This window comes from Salvelinus sp. IW2-2015, linkage group LG14, assembly GCF_002910315.2.
Source record: "Salvelinus sp. IW2-2015 linkage group LG14, ASM291031v2, whole genome shotgun sequence".
Classification (NCBI taxonomy): Eukaryota; Metazoa; Chordata; class Actinopteri; order Salmoniformes; family Salmonidae; genus Salvelinus; species Salvelinus sp. IW2-2015.
This window is the reverse complement of record NC_036854.1, coordinates 37,588,026-37,607,434: the sequence shown is the minus strand read 5'-3', so window position 1 is coordinate 37,607,434 and position 19,409 is coordinate 37,588,026. Positions and strand designations below refer to the sequence as shown.

Here is a 19,409-nt window from a genome sequence, read left to right as displayed (position 1 = left end):
TAGCCTAGCTATAGTATAGCTAATATTCTCTATTGTTTCAGACGTCATCCACCCCAGTTTCTTTTTTATTGAATATCTCAGTTTTTTGCTGCTAAATAATGTTTTTTCGGATAATAAAATGGGCTGCTGTGTTGTGTCTTGGTTGTCCAGGGGATCTATCGTGTGAATGGGGCCAAGTCTCGTGTGGAGAAGCTCTGTCAAGCATTTGAGAACGGCAAGGACCTGGTGGAGCTATCTGACCTTTACCCCCATGACATCAGCAAYGTGCTCAAACTTTACCTGAGACAGGTGGGTTTCACACACACACACAATTCTTCAGGACAAGATATTTGCTGGTTACAGAGTACATCAGACAGACCACACACTAGCCCAATAATATTTACTTATCTTCCTGCTCTTCATTCATTGCTAGTTTATACTCCCAAATGCTTATCTCTTTGTCTCCAGTCCTGTCTGTTGTATATTTCTCTTCATATTTTTGTCATTCCAGTTTAAAATTAACTTCCATGTTTATTTTCTCTCCCTGCAGCTTCCAGAGCCTCTCATCCTGTTCCGTTTCTACAACGACTTCATCGGYCTGGCCAAGGAGAGCCAGAACATCATCGTGGACGAGGTGGAGGCATCCAGGGTCAGCCCCGCCTCCCTGACCCCTCCACAGGTCAGCGTGGAGCTCAACCGGGTCCTCTTCAAGATCAAAGACCTCCTGAGACAGCTGCCCCCGGCCCACTACAAGACCCTGCAGTTCCTCATCCAACACCTGCACAGGTACCGAATCTATTCAGAGAATTTAAATKAGTTAACAAGCGCTCACAACTCTGACTTTCACCTAAATCATTTACTGATTTCAATGGGACACTTTGAGTTAAGTCAGCGGATCTCAAGGCAGAATACAACCCTATAAATACATACACAACTTAAAACCCACAAAGTAACAACAAAAAACTGCAACAGCAGTAACAATGAACCAGAAGTCCACCWTCATATTTCATCCTTCCTCACCTCTGTAGGGTGACCGAGCAGGCGGAGGAGAACAAGATGACAGCCAGTAACCTAGGTATCATCTTCGGCCCCACGCTCATCAAACCAAGACAGACGGACGCCGAGGTGTCCCTGTCCTCCCTGGTGGACTACCCCTACCAGGCACTCATCGTGGAGMTCCTCATCAGACACTATCAGATGATCTTTGATGCCCCCCTCAGCCCTCTGCCACGGCCCCAGGGCCCACCAGGCCCCTCTGGGGAGGGCTCTCCTCTGAAGGGTCAGGACGCTAACCCTTGCCTCACCCCTCAGGAGAAGGAGCAGCTTCTCAGCAGACACTCCAAGTCTCTAGTAGACATTAAGGAGGTGAGTGACTTGTCTGATCTCATATTAAAATAGAAGTCAATAGAAATATGATTAACCTCAGCACTGACTACAATACATAACATTTTCGACATGCTCGTCGAAAATCTCATTCCAAAATCATGGGCATTAATACGGAGTTGGTCCCCACTTTGCTGCTATAACAGCCTCCWCTCTTCTRGGAASGCTTTCCACTRGATGTTGGAACATTGCTGTGTGGACTTGCTTCSATTCAGCCACAAGAGCATTAGTGGGGTCGGGCACTGATTTTGGGTGATTAGACCTGGCTTGCAGTCGGCGTTCCAATTCATTCCAAAGGTTGAGGTCAGGGCTCTGCAGGCCAGTCAAGTTCTTCCACAACGATCTCGACAAACAATTTCTGTATGGACCTTGCTTTGTGCACGGGGACATTGTCATGCTGAAACAGGAAAGGTCCTTCCCCAAACTGTTGCCACAAAGTTGGAAGCAGAGAATCGTCTAGAACGTCATTATATGCTGTAGCGTAAAGATTTTTCTTCKGGGCCTTACCTGAACCATGAAAAACAGCCCCAGACCATTATTCCCCTTCCACCAAAATGTACAGTTGGCACTATGCATTCGGGCAGGTATCGTTCTCCTGGCATCCGCCAAACCCAGATTCGTTCATCGGACTGCCGGATGGTGAAGCGGGATTCATCACTCCAGAGAACGCATTGCCACTGCTCCAGAGTCCAATGGTGGCGAGCTTTACACCACTCCAGCCGATGCTTTGCATTGCACATGGTGATCYTAGGCTTGTGTGCGGCTGCTCAGCCATGGAAACCCCTTTCATGAAGCTCCAGACAAACAGTTAGTGTGCTGACGTTGCTTCAGGAGGCAGTTTGGAACTAGTGAGTGTTGCAACCGAGGACAGMCGATTTACGCACTTCAGCATTCGGCGGTCCCGTTCTGTGAGCTTGTGTGGCCTACAACTTTGCGGCTGAACCATTGTTGCTCCTTGATGTTTCTACTTCACAATAACAGCACTTACAGTTGACCGGGGCAGCTCTAGCAGGGCAGACATTTGACAAACTGACTTSTTGGAAAGGTGGCATCCTATGATGGTGCCACATTGAAAGTCACTGAGCTCTTCAGTACCRGCCATTCTACTGCCAATGTTTGTCTGTGGAGATTGCATGACTGTGTGCTCGATTTTATACACCTGTCAGCAACTGGTATAGCTGAAATAGCCAAATCCACTAATTTGAAGGGTTGTCTWCATACYTTTGTCCATTCTACTGMCAATGTTTGTCTGTGGAGATTGCATGACTTTGTGCTCGATTTTATACACCTGTCAGCGACTGGTATAGCTGAAATAGCCGAATCCACTAATTTGAAGGGTTGTCTACATACTTTTGTYCATGTAGTGTACCTCACCATCCATATGTTACGGATCTAACTACTACTACTGACTGAAACAGTAATGATTCTGACTCTGACTCTCTCTCTCTCTCTCTCTCTCGCTTGCCCCCAACCCCCCTCTCTTTCTCTCCTTTGTGTTTTTCCCTCTCTGTCCATCTGTTTCCTGTCCTCTGTCCATTGCAGCAGAGCTCTAAAGTGTATAAGCGTCATTCCTCCATAATCCCCTCCACCCATTTAATGGACGAGGTCAGAGAGGGGAAACCCAGGCCTGATGGGAGGGACTATGCACCTGGTCAGTATTACCCCACTATAGCTGGCCACACGGGGCCCATAGATACACTGTGTACTATAGCCTACTTTGACGTATCACTCCCTGCTACTTTATTACTTATTACCTCTTTACTCTGTAGGAGTGGACGAGGACTCAGAGCAACTCAACGGGCTCCTGTCTGGCAGCGTCCCTGAGGTCCAGAGAGCAGAGGGAGAGAGGGACAGGGGGGAGAGGGGTCTTACCCGGGCCCGCCACACCACTTCCCGGGTCCACCTCCGCCACCCCCGCTCCAAGCTTGTCTCCCGACCCATGAGCATGCCTGCCGAACGCCTCCTGAACCCTGCGCACGGCGTGGATGAGAGGAATGCCAGGAACACCGCTGACCTGGACAGCGAGGACGTTACCGGGAGCGCCGGGAGCATTGCGCGGGACCAGTCAATTGAGGAGGTGTCGGAGGACGAGAAGCCAAAGTCGAGGGCGAGCAGCCACTATCGGAGCACGTTCATCGACACGGGGACGTTGCGTAGGACCTGGGACAGACAGTACAAGCATTATGACATCACCCCCAGGACAGCTAAGATCATTACCAACCTGCCTACAGCAGACAAAGAGGTGGAGGAGTCGACCACAAGCCTCTCCACTTCTGTACCATCATCCTCTTCCATCTACCCCAACAGACCCTACACCATCGCAGTGAGGCCGGGCAGGACTCTGAAACGGGAGGAGAACGTGTGTGAGTACAGCTCTGTGCCCACTGCGTTCAGGCCCCCCCGGACTCTACAGCCACCGCCTGGAACCTTCTACAAACCCCCCTCGGGGAGCAAGGACAAAGTGTTAGGGGACGCGCCGCAAAAGAAGCATGCCGAGGCAGCTAACAGCGCAGAGGASGAAGAACAGGAGGACGAMGAWSAKGAKGAYGAYGAYGAWGATGAGGAGGAAGAGGAGATGGGTCTGGAGGTCTCTGTAGACGAGCCCTCTGTGGATGAAGACAATGTGGATGAGGACACTGAGGCTCCGCAGCAGGCTGCAGGCTCCTCTCTGTCCCTGCCCCAATCCCCCAGCTCCAGCCCTGAGGACCTCAGTGACGAGGCCAAGCCCGTGTACCAGAGACTACGGGCCAGACGCTTGCAGGAGTTCGAGCACCGCGAGGCCCATTTTGTATGACCATATTTATCGCCATTACTCACAGGTCGTCATTATAATTAATCAAGAGTCATTTTCCTTCTATGATTAGGATTKAAATGGTCAAATCTGTATAATATGTGCCATATTGTATAAGAAGAAACAACTTCAAATCCTTTCATGAACTGTGAAAACAATTACCCACGGAAGTGTTATATATATTAATATATTCCTTGTTATCTTTTTTGGAGTTCCGTAGTTGGTGCTGGAAGGAACTGTTGTACTGCAGGTCCCCAAAATGAAGACAGGATGCACTTAGTTAACTACATAACAATGGCTGTATTATAAGTCACTTCACCTATTCTAGGTTTCTGTAAAAGGTCTGTATAAAGAAAGCCACATAATCAAAACGTGCTTCCAGTACCAATCACTACAAATGTTAAAGAAATAGTTAATTTCCCAAAAGTTAAATCCATCATTGTAGATTTATATGTACAGTATTTTTAACATACGGCTCAATACAAAGTAATGCCAGGATAGCATGTTTTTCTCTCTTTTAAACTGTGCAATTACTTTTTATTAAAGAAATATCATACTGTATCTGTTGTATAAAGTTTTGGTACACTGTATTTGTATGTTTATATGCCAAAAAATATTATTTCAACAACTGTTACAGTATAGTGTGTATCGCCACTTTATCAAAACTGAATTTGACGCACTTACTTAATCCAGTCTTTCACAGTTATTKTATGCATTACACATATTTCTACTTTTTGTAATGCAGTATTTTGTATACAGTATTACTTTTGTATACAGTCATTTGAAAAGTTACAATGTTTAATGTATGCTTTATCAAACCTGAAACTGCATGTGTTGCTCGTTTAACGTGGATGAATAACTCTTATTTATCTTTGACTTGATTGACACTTAGGCATTATATGTGGAAAGTGTCTGTATGTAAGTCAATGGAGATATGCTTCAAAACCACACTTCAACCAAACATCAACCTGCTCCTTTTAGACGTTTACCTGGAAGGTAACAACCTAACAACTCAACTGAAAAACATTGAATAATATAATTAGAGGTCAGTCAGGTCGTTTCTGGCCTGTTGTAAGAAGTCTATCACAATATTACGATGGGCCAAAGCTGTTCTCTTTTTGAAAGTACTATTTAGTTCAGTCAGTGCTGACCAGATATTTTAATCATATCAATTATACTCTCACTTTGTACAGGTTATAAGTACCAGTAAGTGCTACATTCATGTAAATGGTATATCCGTCTATATTTTATAAATATTATCTATAAGGGTCTTTGCAGATTGTCTCCAATGTATTAAATCCCTTTCATTGTACAAACTGGTACATACGAACATACACCTTTTTGTAACTTATTAAATATAGTTGACAACTTCCAAACATGTTTCTGTAATCTTTTGTATTCCCACACCTACAGTATAGATAGTTGATAAACCAGATTTTGGAGCCTAGGTTAATTCCTAGTTGATGTGAATAAATGGAGCGTAAGAGGTAGAAACCATAACATGTAGACCCTATTTTTTCCCCCATAACCTTCAATAAAATGATCCCTCTCTTTCTCGGGTGGTTGTCAGGTCATTCAGGTCTCTGTGAAAATGGATGAGCGGTGTTAGCAGGCTCTGAGGCATTGAGAAAGAAGATTAAATCAATCAGATTAACTATTCGCTGGGTCTGTAGTTACTAAAGGAACTGCGTGGTTAGCTGTTAGCACCAGACATGGGACACACAACGCAACGTCCTGGGTTACTTTATACTCACTACTAGATGGTACTCCACGGTTCTATTYTTCTGAAGTAAGTGGTCTTTCATGTTCTTGAGGTGTCCTATATAGTTGTGTTACTAGTCTGTTCATTCATGTGTAATAGCTATGCTTGCTAGGACAGCCTATGTTGTGGTTGTAAAATCTGTATGCTCCTGGGAATTCTTAAAGCAACCAAACCCTATCGTCAACATCTCAACCTTGTTGCTAACAGCATGCACAGATGTTTATTTAACAAACACATTTGGTATATCAAAGTCAGAAGAGGGGAATACATCTTGATACAACACCAGTTAAGGATTTTACATTGTGCATAACATATACTACTGGCGGCAGGTAACGTTAGCTTAGCAATTAAGAGCGTTGGGCTACATAACGAAAGATCGCTGGTTAGAATCCCTGAGCCAACTAGGTGAAAGATCTGCCGATGTGCCCTTGAGTAAGGCATTTAACCCTAATGCTCCTGTAAATCGCTCTGGATTTTGTAGAGCGTCTGCTAAATGACTAAAATGTAAATGTAAAATGTACTACTAGTGCTACCAGTAAATATAACTACTAGTAGTGCTACCAGTAAATGTAACTACTAGTAGTATACCAGTAATGTAACTACTAGTAGTGCTTACCAGTAAATGTAACTACTAGTAGTACTTCCAGTAAATGTAACTACTAGTAGTGCTACCAGTAAAAATGTAACACTACTAGTAGTGCTACCAGTTAAATGTAACTACTAGTAGTACTTCCAGTAAATGTAAACTACTAGTAGTGTTACCAGTAAATGGTAACTACTAGTAGTGCTACCAGTAAATGTAAACTACTATTACTACCAGTAAATGTTAACTAATATTACTACCAGTAAATATAACTACTATTAGTGCTACCAGTAAGTAACCACTAGTAGTACCTACCAGTAAATGTAACTATAGTACTACCAGTATAATGTAACTACTCGTACTACCAGTAAATGTAACTACTAGTACTACCGTAAATGTAACTACTATTACTACCAGTACATGTAACTACTAGTAGTGCTACCGTAAATGTAACTACTAGTAGTCACTACCAGTAAATGTAACTACTAGTAGCGCTACTAGTAATTGTATCTACTATTACTACCAATGTAACTACTATTACTACCAGTAAATGTAACTACTAGTAGTGCTACAGTAATGTACACTACTAGTACTACCAGTAAATGTAATTACTAGTACTATCAGTAAATGTAAACTACTATTACTACCAGTAAATGTAACTACTAGTAGTGGCTACAGCTAAATGTATACTGTAGTGCTACCAGTAAACGAAACTACTAGTAGTACTACCAGTAAATGTAACTACTAGTAGCGCTACCAGTAAATTAACTACTAGTAGTACTACCAGTAATCTATGTTTAGTGACAGAATGCATCCTTTAATTGCAGTCTTCCTGTGCTCTCCTGGGTTCCCCTGAGGCCATAGAGATGGAGTTGTCAATTAGTCTGTACATGTGCCATACATCGTAGTGAGGTTGTTGACCCTAAAAAGCAGCTTTGATTACTGCACCTGTGGCAGCACATACTCACACTAATTGAGTTAGGCACTGTACTTACAATAGTAGCAGTACTCTGACACTGTAACGGTATCATTTTCATTCAGCCTAACCAGCAGGATGTTTACTAGATCAGACTATGTACAATKTATTTATTTGCGATATCTGACAACTAGAGGTTGACAGAACAGCACCATTAATCAGTCAGATTTTCAAAAGACTGAATTGTTATATTATTACAGTAATCCATTCTGCAAGCAGTCAGTCCACTGGGAGTAGTGGCCATTATGTGTGCGTTATTATGTCATCACATGACATAAACAGCTCAGCCAATGAGAGTTGTTCTTCCCTCCCTATTGTTATATACTGATTGGCATGACCTAGAAAAGCGCTTTGCCCTTCCCACCCTCGCTCCCCATGTGATACACTTGTCTACTTCAATCAGTATCAAAACACTCTGGAACTAGGAGTAGCCCAGCATGCTTCTCAGCGCATGGAAGGATTACTTCCTGTTGTGTGGTCCTAGAATCATATGAAACTGGAACTGTTCTATCTGTATGATATTCAGTGAGGAACAGATTGTTTAAGGATTTGGAAATGTGTTAATTATGTCAACGTTGTGAGGTGGTTGGGAGGTGRATGAGGTATGGTTGTGAGGTGGTTGTTTGGTGGTTGTATGATGGCTGTGTGATGGTTGTTTCCAGGTCTGTGTCCTGGTGGTGACCCCTACGAGGGGTGAAGAGGARGATCATGGGTACGGGCAGTCAAGTCCGATTGCTGCTGTGGAAGAACTGGACCCTTCGCAAGAGACAGAAGGTTAAACAAACACACTTCTGATGATTGTATTTCTCAATCCAACACCTTTTTCGTTTTGAAGACATTTCCATCACCTTCTGTGAAATTATTTGCAAGCACATGCTTTGTGTGTCACTGAATTCTAAAAGCTACTTTTGCCCTTAGGGCCACCGTGCTAAAACGGAACAGACATGTAGGATTTAAAATCTACGTATTGAGAWTGCCACCTTATCTAAATAGAAAATAGATCCACCGTGTTATTGACTGGTTCTGGATAGCGTCTCAGACCTGTCATCGTGTTAGTAGCCTAAAGGTCGTGAGAGGACAATCACATGAGGATGATGCCTCTGAGGGCTGCTGGGTGACAGGAGGTTGTTACACAGGTCTGGAGCCCTGCTTAGCTTAGCAGCCCGGCCTGCCATGTTTAGATCGCTGTGTTTAGCTCAGTCACCCATGGTCACGTCTCACATCGTGCCAACTGCATACTGTAACTAAACTAATGAAGCTTGGCCCAATTTGAACAAGCACACACACGCATACACACACACACACACACACACACACACACACACACACACACACACACACACACGCGCACACACACACACACACAAGCCAAACGACGGGAGTCAACTTTGTGTTGTGGACATTCAGATCTCTTTGTGCTTCATTAACAAACTAAAGCCACACTCCTTCATTTATGCATACCCTCAAAACAAATCAACTCTCACTTCTGCTACTCTAATACAGATAGATGTTTTTTTCAGCTGAATTCAAAATGAACAGCTGCCTTCCAATGTGAAGAGTATATTGTTTGTTGTTTTCCCCCCAGATGCGGTTCTTCATGGAGATTATGTGGCCAGTGGTTCTGTTCATTGGACTAGTGTGGCTGAGGACAGCTAATCCTTTATACCGTCAACATGAGTGTAAGAACATGTTCTTCTGACAATGTAAACACTGGCGTTACCAACATTATCAGCAGTCTAAGCACAAACAATACAACCCTACAAACCAGCAAATGGTCAGCTCTGATGAACAAAATATTTTCAATATGTTTACAAATCTTTTCTAGTCAAATAGTGGAGCAAAATAATACATTTTGTGACTAGAGTTATACCAATCTATACGTGATGATCAGAGCTGTGTCAACTCTTCCGGTCTTTGCTGTTGACCAGTGCCGCCTGTCCTGTCCACTGTTGTACAGGTCACTTTCCCAACAAGGCCATGCCCTCGACTGGCATCCTTCCATGGATCCAGGGAATCTTCTGCAATGCCAACAACCCATGCTTCCAGTACACCACCAGGGGAGAGGGCCCCGGGCTCGTCTCCAACTACAACGATTCCATGTGAGCAGAGGAGCAGGGCTGTGATAGCTGGTCCCAGATCTGTTGGTGCTGTCAAGCCAACTCCCATGGTCATTGTCTAGGGCTGTTTGTGATGATGGGCCAGCCAGATAGGAGAGGGTTGAGCAGCAGTACTACATGCTTATGTACAATTTGATGGCAGATGAAAGGAGGGTGTTACATGTTATAATACAGTATGTTCTCACTGAAGACATTTCATCGGCACTTGGCAAGGCTCTGCACTCACGCCAATGAGGTTCGGGGTTTGTGTGGGGTTTGTGTTGTGTGTGTGTGTGTGTGTGTGTGTGTGTGTGTGTGTGTGTGTGTGTGTGGTGTGGGTGTGTGTGTGTGTGTGTGTGTGGTTGTGTGTGTGTGTGTGTGTGTGTGTGTGTGTGTGTGTGTGTGTGTTTGTGACCCATCCTCTGCTCTGCTCCTCATGCAGACTGGCTCGGTTCTACTTGGACACCCAGGAGCTTCTTCTGAGTGACCCAGAGTTCCTGCAGCTGGGTCGGCTCTGGAGGGAACTGTTCACCATGAGCACCTTCATGGACACCCTGCGGACCAGCCCAGAACAGGTCTCAGGTCAGAGGAACTCCMATCAACTTAAAAGCTATGGTTCATAAGTACAGATCCAGGACAGGCCTGGGTTCAAATACATTTGGTTGTTATTTCAATACTAGACAACTATTTTTCTAAACTGGAAATACAAACACTCACACAGCAATGTGCAGTCCTCACCAAATAATGTGTATTTTCTTTGGACTATGAGAGTCATTGATCATGTTTTATACAATCATCTGGTCCAAAAGCACTCGGGGGAAATTGTATCCCATCTTCACCAAACCAAACAAATGAACCCAACACATCCCATCTCTCCCATTCCTCTCCCCCTGCAACATGTGTAGGCTGGAGGTGGGTTACATCACTTAGCTAGGCTTTTAGAAAGGCATTTCCCCGTAGTGGGAACTAGGATCCTAAGCAGCAGCACTGTTTATTTTGTCAGAAAGCAGTTCAAGTGTTTCCCTTCCCAACAGAACACATAAACATGGTTATATCTGGAAGCCAATGCTAACATTCCCATACTAATGACCGCTTATACATTCTCAATCTGATCTGACAACTACAAATACTACTCCGCTGGGATAACAGCCCTTTATGATGGATCTACTAACTACACTCTTAGAAAAAAAGGTGCTATCTAGAACCTTAAAGGGTTCTTTTGCTGTCCCCATAGGAGAACCCTTTGAATAACCCTTTTTGGTTGCAAATAGAACACTTTTGGGTTCCATGTAGAACTCTTTCTACAGAGGGTTCTACATGGAACCCAAAAGGGTTCTACCTGGAACCAGAAAGGGTTCTCCTATGGGAACAGCCAAAGAATCCTTTTGGAACCCTTTTTATACGAGTTCAACACTTAGCTCTTCATTCCACAGTGAGATGGACACTTTTGTCTTCCTCTACTTTTGAGACCATGTCTGGATATATCACTCTTATTCCATTGGTCTCTGTGTCTCCTCAAAGTTTCAAAGGATAATCTGGCAGTCTTCAATGTAAAGAAATACCACTTCCATTTTCACTGAGGACCTGTCAAGTTCCATATCACTATCTTCCCGTTGATTATCATCTCAGGGGTACTTCCTTCTCCTCTTATCTGAGGTTTTAACTATTCTTCCCTCTTCCTTTTCCTTTTCCTCTTCCCATTCCTCTCTCATCTCTCTCTCTCTCTCTCTCTCTCTCTTCTCTCTCTCTCTCTCTCTCTCTCTCTCTCTCTCTCTCTCTCTCTCTCTCTCTCTCTTCTCTCTCTCTCCTCTCCTCTCTCTCTCTTCTCTCTCTCTCTCTCTCTCTCTCTCTCTCGTTCTCTCTCTCGTTCTTCTCTCGCTCTCTCTCTCATCTCTCTCTCTCGTCTCTTTCTCTCTCGCTCTCACTCTTTCTCTCCTTTCTCTCTCTCGCTCTCTCTCTCTTTCTCTCTCTCTCTCTCTCTCTCTCTCGCTCTCTCGCTCTCTCGCTCTCTCGCTCTCTTTATCTCGCTCTTGCTCTCTCTTTCTTTCTTTCTCTCTCTCTCTCCAGGTCGAGGGCTGAAGGTAGAGGACATTCTGAAGGATGATGAAACCCTGACGTCCTTTCTCCTAAGGGATGTTCCTCTGTCAGAGTTTGTGGTCAATGAGCTGATCAATGCCCAGATCAGGCCTGAGCAGGTCAGACTATGCCTTAGTGGACCTACTGTGTGTGTGTGTGTGTGTTCTGTCCCCACTTAGACAGCTGTAACACTCCATCACCCTGAGTATCCCATCAGATTATTAGCTAAGGATTTATCCAGCCAGCACATTTTCCTGGGGGCTAGCCGTGCTGGCTGAATAATCCAACAGTGAAAGACAGTGTGTTTCTATGAAAGCTCAGGACAGGATCTCCATTTGAAAGCAGTGGTCAAGAGGGCTATTGGGATACTGATGTCATTACACTGGGTTGTGCTGTGGGCTTTGTCTGGTGGCCTGTGGCTCCTGCATACCTTCTCTTCCCCCAAAGGGAGCTCTTTCTTCCCCCAGTAAGCGACAACACCAGCCCTGGATCAAAGAGCTATGCAGTGGGGGGTGAATCATCACTAGGTCTTTGTTCACACAGAAAACACATACACAAAGAAAGGAATACAGAACCTAAAATTAAATGGGACTGGCTAAAGGCTGTGTGTGTGTGTGTGTGTGTGTGCGCGTGTGTGTCCACATGCGTGCATGTATATAGGCTTACTACTTCCTGAAAAAGTGGCCTTCTCTTCACCGATGAGTTTTGCTCAATGTTACAAACCCCCTCCCTCTGTGACCCTTGACCTCTGCCCCTCAGTTTGTGTTTGGCGTCCCTGACCTCCACCTGAAGGACATTGCCTGCAGTCAGACCCTGCTGGAGCAGTTCATCATCTTCCCCAGCCGCAGGGGGCTGTACAGGGTGCACAGCAGCATTTGTGCCCTCACACCACAGAGACTACAGACCATAGAGGACAGGCTCTACGCCAACGTGGACTTCTTTAAACTCTTCCGTCAGGTCTGTCAATCTCAATGTGTCCCCTTCTGCCTCTTGTCTGACCTGTCTGCTATGCATCACATACTGTAGCCTTGCAAACCAAGGTCCTGGACTCTATCCTGGATTTTGAATGAACAATTTCCATATTGTCCAAATATGKGAAAACGCACTATGGCTGYGTTTACACAGGCAGCCCAATTCTGATCTTTTTCCACTAATTGGTCTTTTGACCAATCACATTAGATCTTTTTCAGAGCTAATCTAATTGTTCAAAAGACCAATTAGTGAGAAAAAATATCAGAAATGGGCTGCCTGTTTAAATGCAGCCTATGTATGCCTTCATCGTATATCCACATGAAGTCCTCAATCTGTATTATCATACAGTAGTATTTGCGTAAATGTCTCTCTTTTGAATGGACCCTTGTGGTCTGTGGCACTGAATATCTGTCACATTTGGGACGCTGCCATCTTGTTTATTTACTTACCAACAAAGATTGGCCGGCGTGGGTCACTGGGGACTACTATTGGCTGTTCCAACCCTCTGCCAACACCCACAGCATGAGCTGATGGACATAAGTTGGAGAGAGTTGTTACCAGTTAGGGTGAGTTGAGGAGAGTTGGCACCAGTTAGGGTGAGTTGAGGAGAGTTGGCACCAGTTAGGGTGAGTTGAGGAGAGTTGGCACCAGTTGGGGGGAGTTGGCGTGAGTCATGATGGAATTGCATGGCTTAAAACAATGTGTATGTTGTAAGTCATCAGTACACATTTCCTCTAACGTTGTACTGCCTAGATACAGACCATTGAATTTCCCAAGGTGACAAATCACTACTGACAAAATTAAACGGGAAAACAACAATCCACTACTGTGTAATGAAACTGAAGTATAATTCATAGTGGAGCTGCAGTAACATTAAAGTATCTGTGCATCTATGGTTACAGTACTTCACCTAATATATACTGTACCTGTCATCTACTTTCCCTCTGCATTGGCTATATGGTTGAGATAGATTGAGGCAACATACAGTGAGTTGAATGCCCACAGACTGCTCAAGACCAGTTTTAGCAGAGTATATCAGGTTTTGGGACTTGACCTCTTTCAATAATGAGATTATAGATGCCATGCCTCCCTTCCAGACTAAACCTAAGGGAGCTTTTCTATAATCACCTGTGTTTATGGTCCCATGGTCACGTCCACACACACTGTTGGCCCCAATAGGGCTGTGTGTGTGTGTGTGTGTGTGTGTGTATGTGTCGCTTCTTTGAAACAAGCCCATTAGATCTCACGAGATAGTGAGGAATGTCAGAGAGGAAGGACGTCTTATTTTGGAGTTGTGCGTCGCTACCGTTCACGATTTCCTGACCTCTAGCCCATTGTGTTGTGAGCTACTTAGAAGTTTCCCCATCTGAAATAGTCCCTGGAAGAAACAGTTACTGGACATACTGTAGTTTAGGATACAGAAGATGACAACAATGCACTGTTCAGCAGATTTGGTGCCTTCTCTGTTCCTATGTGGGCATAAGGGAAGGACGAGTGGATTAGAGGCAAATAGATTTCTCTTAAACAGGTTATATGCTACATGTGCACCACCGTGCTTCTACATCTGCATTGCTTGCTGTATGGGGTTTTAGGCTGGATTTCTGTACAGCACTTTGTGACATCGGCTGATGTAAAAGGGCTTCATAAATACATTTGATTGATTGACCAAGTCAGACCAGTAGGCTACRTTATGAGGGAGGACAGGGACCAAATTATTAGGGTGAGGCACATGGACTACTAACAGCTTACTACACATCATACACTTAGTATTGCTTTCTTAGCTACAGTATACATATCTCCCTGGCATATTACATAATTTATGCAGCAGCATAGAATACATTGTGCTGTGCTCACTTGATCAGGAAGGTGGTGCGGCGGTCCTTCTTGTGGCTTCTAGAAAGAGGCCTGAAAKCCTGACTTGGAATTCCGAGTTGGATGACCGTTCAAAATTATTTTTTTGTATTTTCCCAGTCAGAGCTAGTTTTATCCAAGAGCCCAGTTGTCTTGAACTCACTGAAGTCTGAGATTTCCCAGTTCCGAGTTTCCAGTTATTTTTAATGAGGCAGCAGTCATGCTGCGTTGACAGCATGGCCAAAGTATTCAAACTTTTCTGGACATTTTTCGTGATATCCAATTGGTGGTTACAATCTTGTCTCATCGCTGCAACTCCCCTACGGACTCGACGAAGGTCGAGAGCCAAGCCGCACTGCTTCTTGACACACTGCTCGCTTAACCCGGAAGCCAGACGCACCAATGTGTCGGAGGAAACACTGTCGAACTGACGACAGAAGACAACTTGCTGGTGCCCGGCCCACCACAAGGAGTCGCTAGAGCACGATGGGACAAGAACATCCCGGCCAGCCAAACCCTCCCCTAACCCGGACGAYGCTGGGCCAAACCCTCCCCTAACCCGGACGACGCTGGGCCAAACCCTCCCCTAACCCGGACGACGCTGGGCTAATTGTGCGCCGCCTCATGGGTCTCCCGGTCACAGCCGGCTGTGACACARCCTGAGATTGAACCCAGGGCTACAGTGGCGCCTTAGCRCTCATTGTTGAATTTGCGATTTCCAACTTTTTGTGTAATGTTTTTTCTCTTCATATGACAACGATTAAAACGGATTTGCCAGTAGATTGYTGACTTGATGCATAAGCATGACTGCTTGCTACAGTAACTAAGATTTTGAAAGTATGATGTTGACATGATCCAATCCAATCAAAGCTACGGTAGATATAACGTGATTTGACGTCATTTTATCTGTGGCCAATGACCTTGAGCCTTTTTGAATGGGCACTTCTAATGTAAGTCTATGGCAGCACCCAAGGGGCTTGAATTTTCCAGCTCTACGCGTAGATTTTGCGGTGTCCCCATGAGTGACAGAACACTGAGCCAATCACRGTGCAACTAGAGAACACTGCCAACTCCATTCGCTCCGTATTTTCCTCTGGCTGCCCCACTACCACAGAAAGCACTGAGCTAGGCTGAAACACCTGCATTTTGGAGCTGCCTTACTCAAGAAAGCAGAAAAGAGACCATGTTTGTATCCTGCTTTATTAACTCAATGATTTATTTATTTAACATTGTTTGCAAACTGATATGTGACTCGTATTAATGCCAAAATAACATGCCAAACAGGCACCAAAACAAATATWAAAAAARATTGTATTTTTTTTTGCTACAGGTAGGGCTCAAAACAGGCATCATCCACCTGCCCTGAATGACGCATCGCCACTGTTGGTAAGGACGTGACAGTCATTTTGACAGCTCTTTTCCTCCTTCCAGCTTCCACGGGTGTTGGATAACCACTCCAACGGTGTCGACCTACACTTCTGGGCCAGAGTACTCTCTGCCACCTCCGAAAAGCTGCGAGAGGTAGGCACACACACGCGCACGCACACACACACCATTCTCTCCTCCGCCTGTAAAACTACCAGAGGTCAACCCTACTACCGTTAGATCCATCATCCATCCCAAAGTTCACACACCACTATATTTCTATCCCTCAGGAAACCACTGCTTCCTCCCTGCTCGGTTCTTTACGCAAACACAGACAGCAGGGATATCATGAGTGCGTATGAGGAAGGCTAAATCCAGCCCTAATAACCCTTTAGTCTCAACATGGAGCCCCATTCACAGGCTGTGTCCCAAGTGACACCCTAACCCCTACWTTTGACCAGAGTCCTATGGGCAATAGTCAAAAGCAATAATAATAATAATTACATTTGTAGAGCGCTTATCATTTACGGACGTGAATCACAAAGCTTTTTACRGATTAGGGTGCCATTTGGGATGCAGACACAGATAAATCAACAGGCAATCTGTCCGGACAGCTGTAAGTGAGGGTTATAGCACAGGTGAGGGCCTCAGACAAATGTCAAAGGTTGACGGATCAGGTGGATGACCCCAGGGGAAGTGGTGATTGCAGGGAGAGGGAGGCGGGGGGAGGGCGCAAGAAGACATTCTGCAGAGGTGACATCCTGTTGGTGGGGCCGTCTGGATTCTTGTCTGCCGCCCGGTGACAAAAGACGTGACGCCAGTCGGTCATTTTCCAAGTTCCATTTTTGTCTTGTTCCATAAACCGAACACTGTAGCTGTACAGTAGATAGGCCAGCCAGCTGAGTGGAAACTCTGCCTCAGAAATCCCACTGCTCTGTTGGCTAGAACATAAACACTCCTTTTCTCTGTTTCTGTTCAGTCTAGAAGGGGTGTTAGTTACAGTATGTGTCTTCCAATGTAGAAGAAACCACAAAAAATATCTTCAAAGGAGTGGAATTCAATCAATCAATCTTCTCTGACATTGTCTTTGTGGTTTCTATGTAAACATTGTGGTGCTGTATCATTGCTGTGGTTTATATGTAAACACTGTGGTGCTGTCCCATAACTGCAGGTTTCTATGTAAACACTGTGGTGCTGTCCCATTACTGTGTGTTTTCTATCCCTTGCCTCCTATCTTTTTTGTGTTCCCCCATCTCCCTATCTATTTACGTTCCACCTTCTTTCAGCCGTTCGGTTTTTCTCCTCTTGAGTGGTACCTAGCTCCCACCCTTGTTTTCGTCCTGCTGTTTGTTTCTCTCCGCCTCTCGCGCCGCCTGTTCCTCACTGAGTTCTCATAACCTCTCTAATACTCACTGCCTGGTCCTTGAGATCCTTCCTTGGCGGTTTATAAGTAAGGTCTTTTTCGGTGGTGATCCCCTGTCTTTCCGTCCATGGCGTTCATATGTACTTCTCTCCGTCTCCAACAGTTGGTACTTTTTCTCCTACCTCACACTGGGTGTAGGGTACCAGTCTCCACTCATAACAACCTCGGTAGTTGTAGCGTTTCTCCGGGTTCCCTTCGTATATTCGTGGTTTCTATGTAAACACTGTGGTGCTGTCCCATTACTGGGGCTGTTTGTTAACAGTGGTTGTCAGGAGCACTGTAGTACACACTCTCAACACCTCCCCTGGTTCTAATGGGCCCTCAGGGACCTACACTGGACAATCCCTTCTCCCCCCCTACAACCCACCCCTCCTCCCTTTGGAATCTCTTTAGTTTGTTGTGATCCATTTAGAGGGAACACTTTGTTGACAGATAACCTAAAGAACCTAATATGGCTGTACATATCCTTCTATTTGGTCACATTATATAGCCATGTCATACTTGATTCAGAGTCATAATTTTCATACAGTTTCTAAATAACAACACCCTCCCCTACCTCACCCCCCAGTTGTCAGAGAGGAACAGTTCCAAAGCGCTGGTGGAGGTGATGTCCCCCCTGCTCCAGTCCCAGGGGGGCTCTCCCCCATCTTTCAGCCAGCTGATGGGGGCTGTGTCCAGCCTGGTGTGTGGCTACATGGAGGGGGCCTTCTCTCGGGTGGCCTCCTTCAACTGGTATGAGGACAACAACTACAAGGCCTTCATGGGGATCAACGATAGCACCCGGGGAGGACAGGGACAGTACACCTACGACCACACCGCCAGTGAGTACTAATACAGTAATGAGCCACTAAGATAGTAGCCAGTTTCATTTTAGTGAAGAGACAGATAGAGGCAGAGACAGTACACCTACAGTCACACCGCCAGTGGGTCAGCATTCAGTCACTAATACAGTAGCTATTTTTAGTATGTGGCTGGTTGGGAACCAACAGCCCCTCTCCTCTGCCGACTACGCCAAATATAGCAGCTGATTGGGAGCAGGAAAGGCATTGTATTTTCCGTATAAATTCAGTCGAAAATTCAGTGGTATTATGGGACAGATCGTTTAGTCTGCTTTACTTGTCTCTTGAGATCAAAAAAATAGTATTGCTTGACCTGAGAGTCTTTACCGTTCTCTCATGTCTTATCCCAAAGTCTGTTCTGATCTGATGCAGGAGTTGGAGTTTAACCCTATCACAGTGTGTTATAGGTTCTCTCAATCCTCTCTAAGGTTCTACAAACGTTCTGTACTGTCTTATTCCCCAGCTCCGTTCTGTAATGATCTGATGAAGGAGCTAGAGTCCAATCCCATCACCAGGATCATGTGGAGCTCTGTCAAGCCCATGCTGATGGGGAAGATCCTCTACGCACCCGACTCCCCAGCCGTCAGAAAGATCATCAGAAACGTATGGGAGCTACATACAGCGAATGCATGTGGTAGACTAGGGATGATTCACACCATATTATAGCAGAGTCTGCTGGATTTAGTCAATTAATCATTTTAGACTTGGGAAACCAGGTGAGTTAATCAGCAGACAGAAGTGTTAGAAACATGAACATCCATTGCAGATTGTTCAATAGATGGTGGCAGACTTGTTAAACAGTAGTCTTTGTTCTGAACACACGGCAGTATTTAGGAATTTGGGAATCAGTGCTTGGCGCTCTGTAGAGCGTAGCTGTATAGACATGTCTGTAAGAAGCCTGTAGGGCCTAGCAGTCACGGCTGGGTGTATCACAATAGGAGCACACATCTGTATCGTCTACTACACATAGTAACCGTGACACACTCTGTTGCCTTGTATTCTCCTCCTCTTGTTATGTAAGCAGAGCCTGACATTGTGAGGGTCACACTCACACGCGCGCACACACACATTGACACACAGACACACACACACCAGCTTCCTCTCCCCCGACCTTTAGTGCCCTCTTTGTCTTCCATTTCCCTCAGATCTGGATGTTAATTGCGTGGAAGGGAAGGGGACTACGGGTTAAGCCATCAGTCTGCTGCACATACCAAAACATGGCCTACACTCTCCCTCATTTCTCCATCCCTTCCTCCTCCAGACTTGATGACCCCCTCCTTGAACTGACCCCTTTTGAGTAGTGTAACTTGGTG

The 19,409-nt window shown here is 45.1% G+C and overlaps 2 protein-coding genes across 2 annotated transcripts in view; both read left to right on the top strand.

Moving 5' to 3' along the window:
• arhgap29a (Rho GTPase activating protein 29a) overlaps positions 1–5,708 on the top strand; it is a 92,230-nt gene extending 86,522 nt beyond the window's left edge. The window contains exons 17-21 of the mRNA XM_070446813.1: positions 151–288; positions 530–765; positions 1,008–1,344; positions 2,905–3,013; positions 3,132–5,708. Of these exons, the coding sequence (XP_070302914.1) occupies positions 151–288; positions 530–765; positions 1,008–1,344; positions 2,905–3,013; positions 3,132–4,156 (1,845 nt within the window). The 3' untranslated portion in view covers positions 4,157–5,708. The remainder of the gene's footprint in view (positions 1–150; positions 289–529; positions 766–1,007; positions 1,345–2,904; positions 3,014–3,131) is intronic.
• Positions 5,709–5,798: 90 nt separating this feature from the next.
• Positions 5,799–19,409, top strand: part of abca4b (ATP-binding cassette, sub-family A (ABC1), member 4b) — a 60,851-nt gene continuing 47,240 nt past the window's right edge. The window contains 10 exon segments of the mRNA XM_070446685.1: positions 5,799–5,942; positions 8,137–8,248; positions 9,060–9,153; positions 9,432–9,573; positions 10,013–10,152; positions 11,638–11,765; positions 12,406–12,603; positions 15,901–15,990; positions 17,826–18,078; positions 18,560–18,699. Of these exon segments, the coding sequence (XP_070302786.1) occupies positions 8,183–8,248; positions 9,060–9,153; positions 9,432–9,573; positions 10,013–10,152; positions 11,638–11,765; positions 12,406–12,603; positions 15,901–15,990; positions 17,826–18,078; positions 18,560–18,699 (1,251 nt within the window). The 5' untranslated portion in view covers positions 5,799–5,942; positions 8,137–8,182.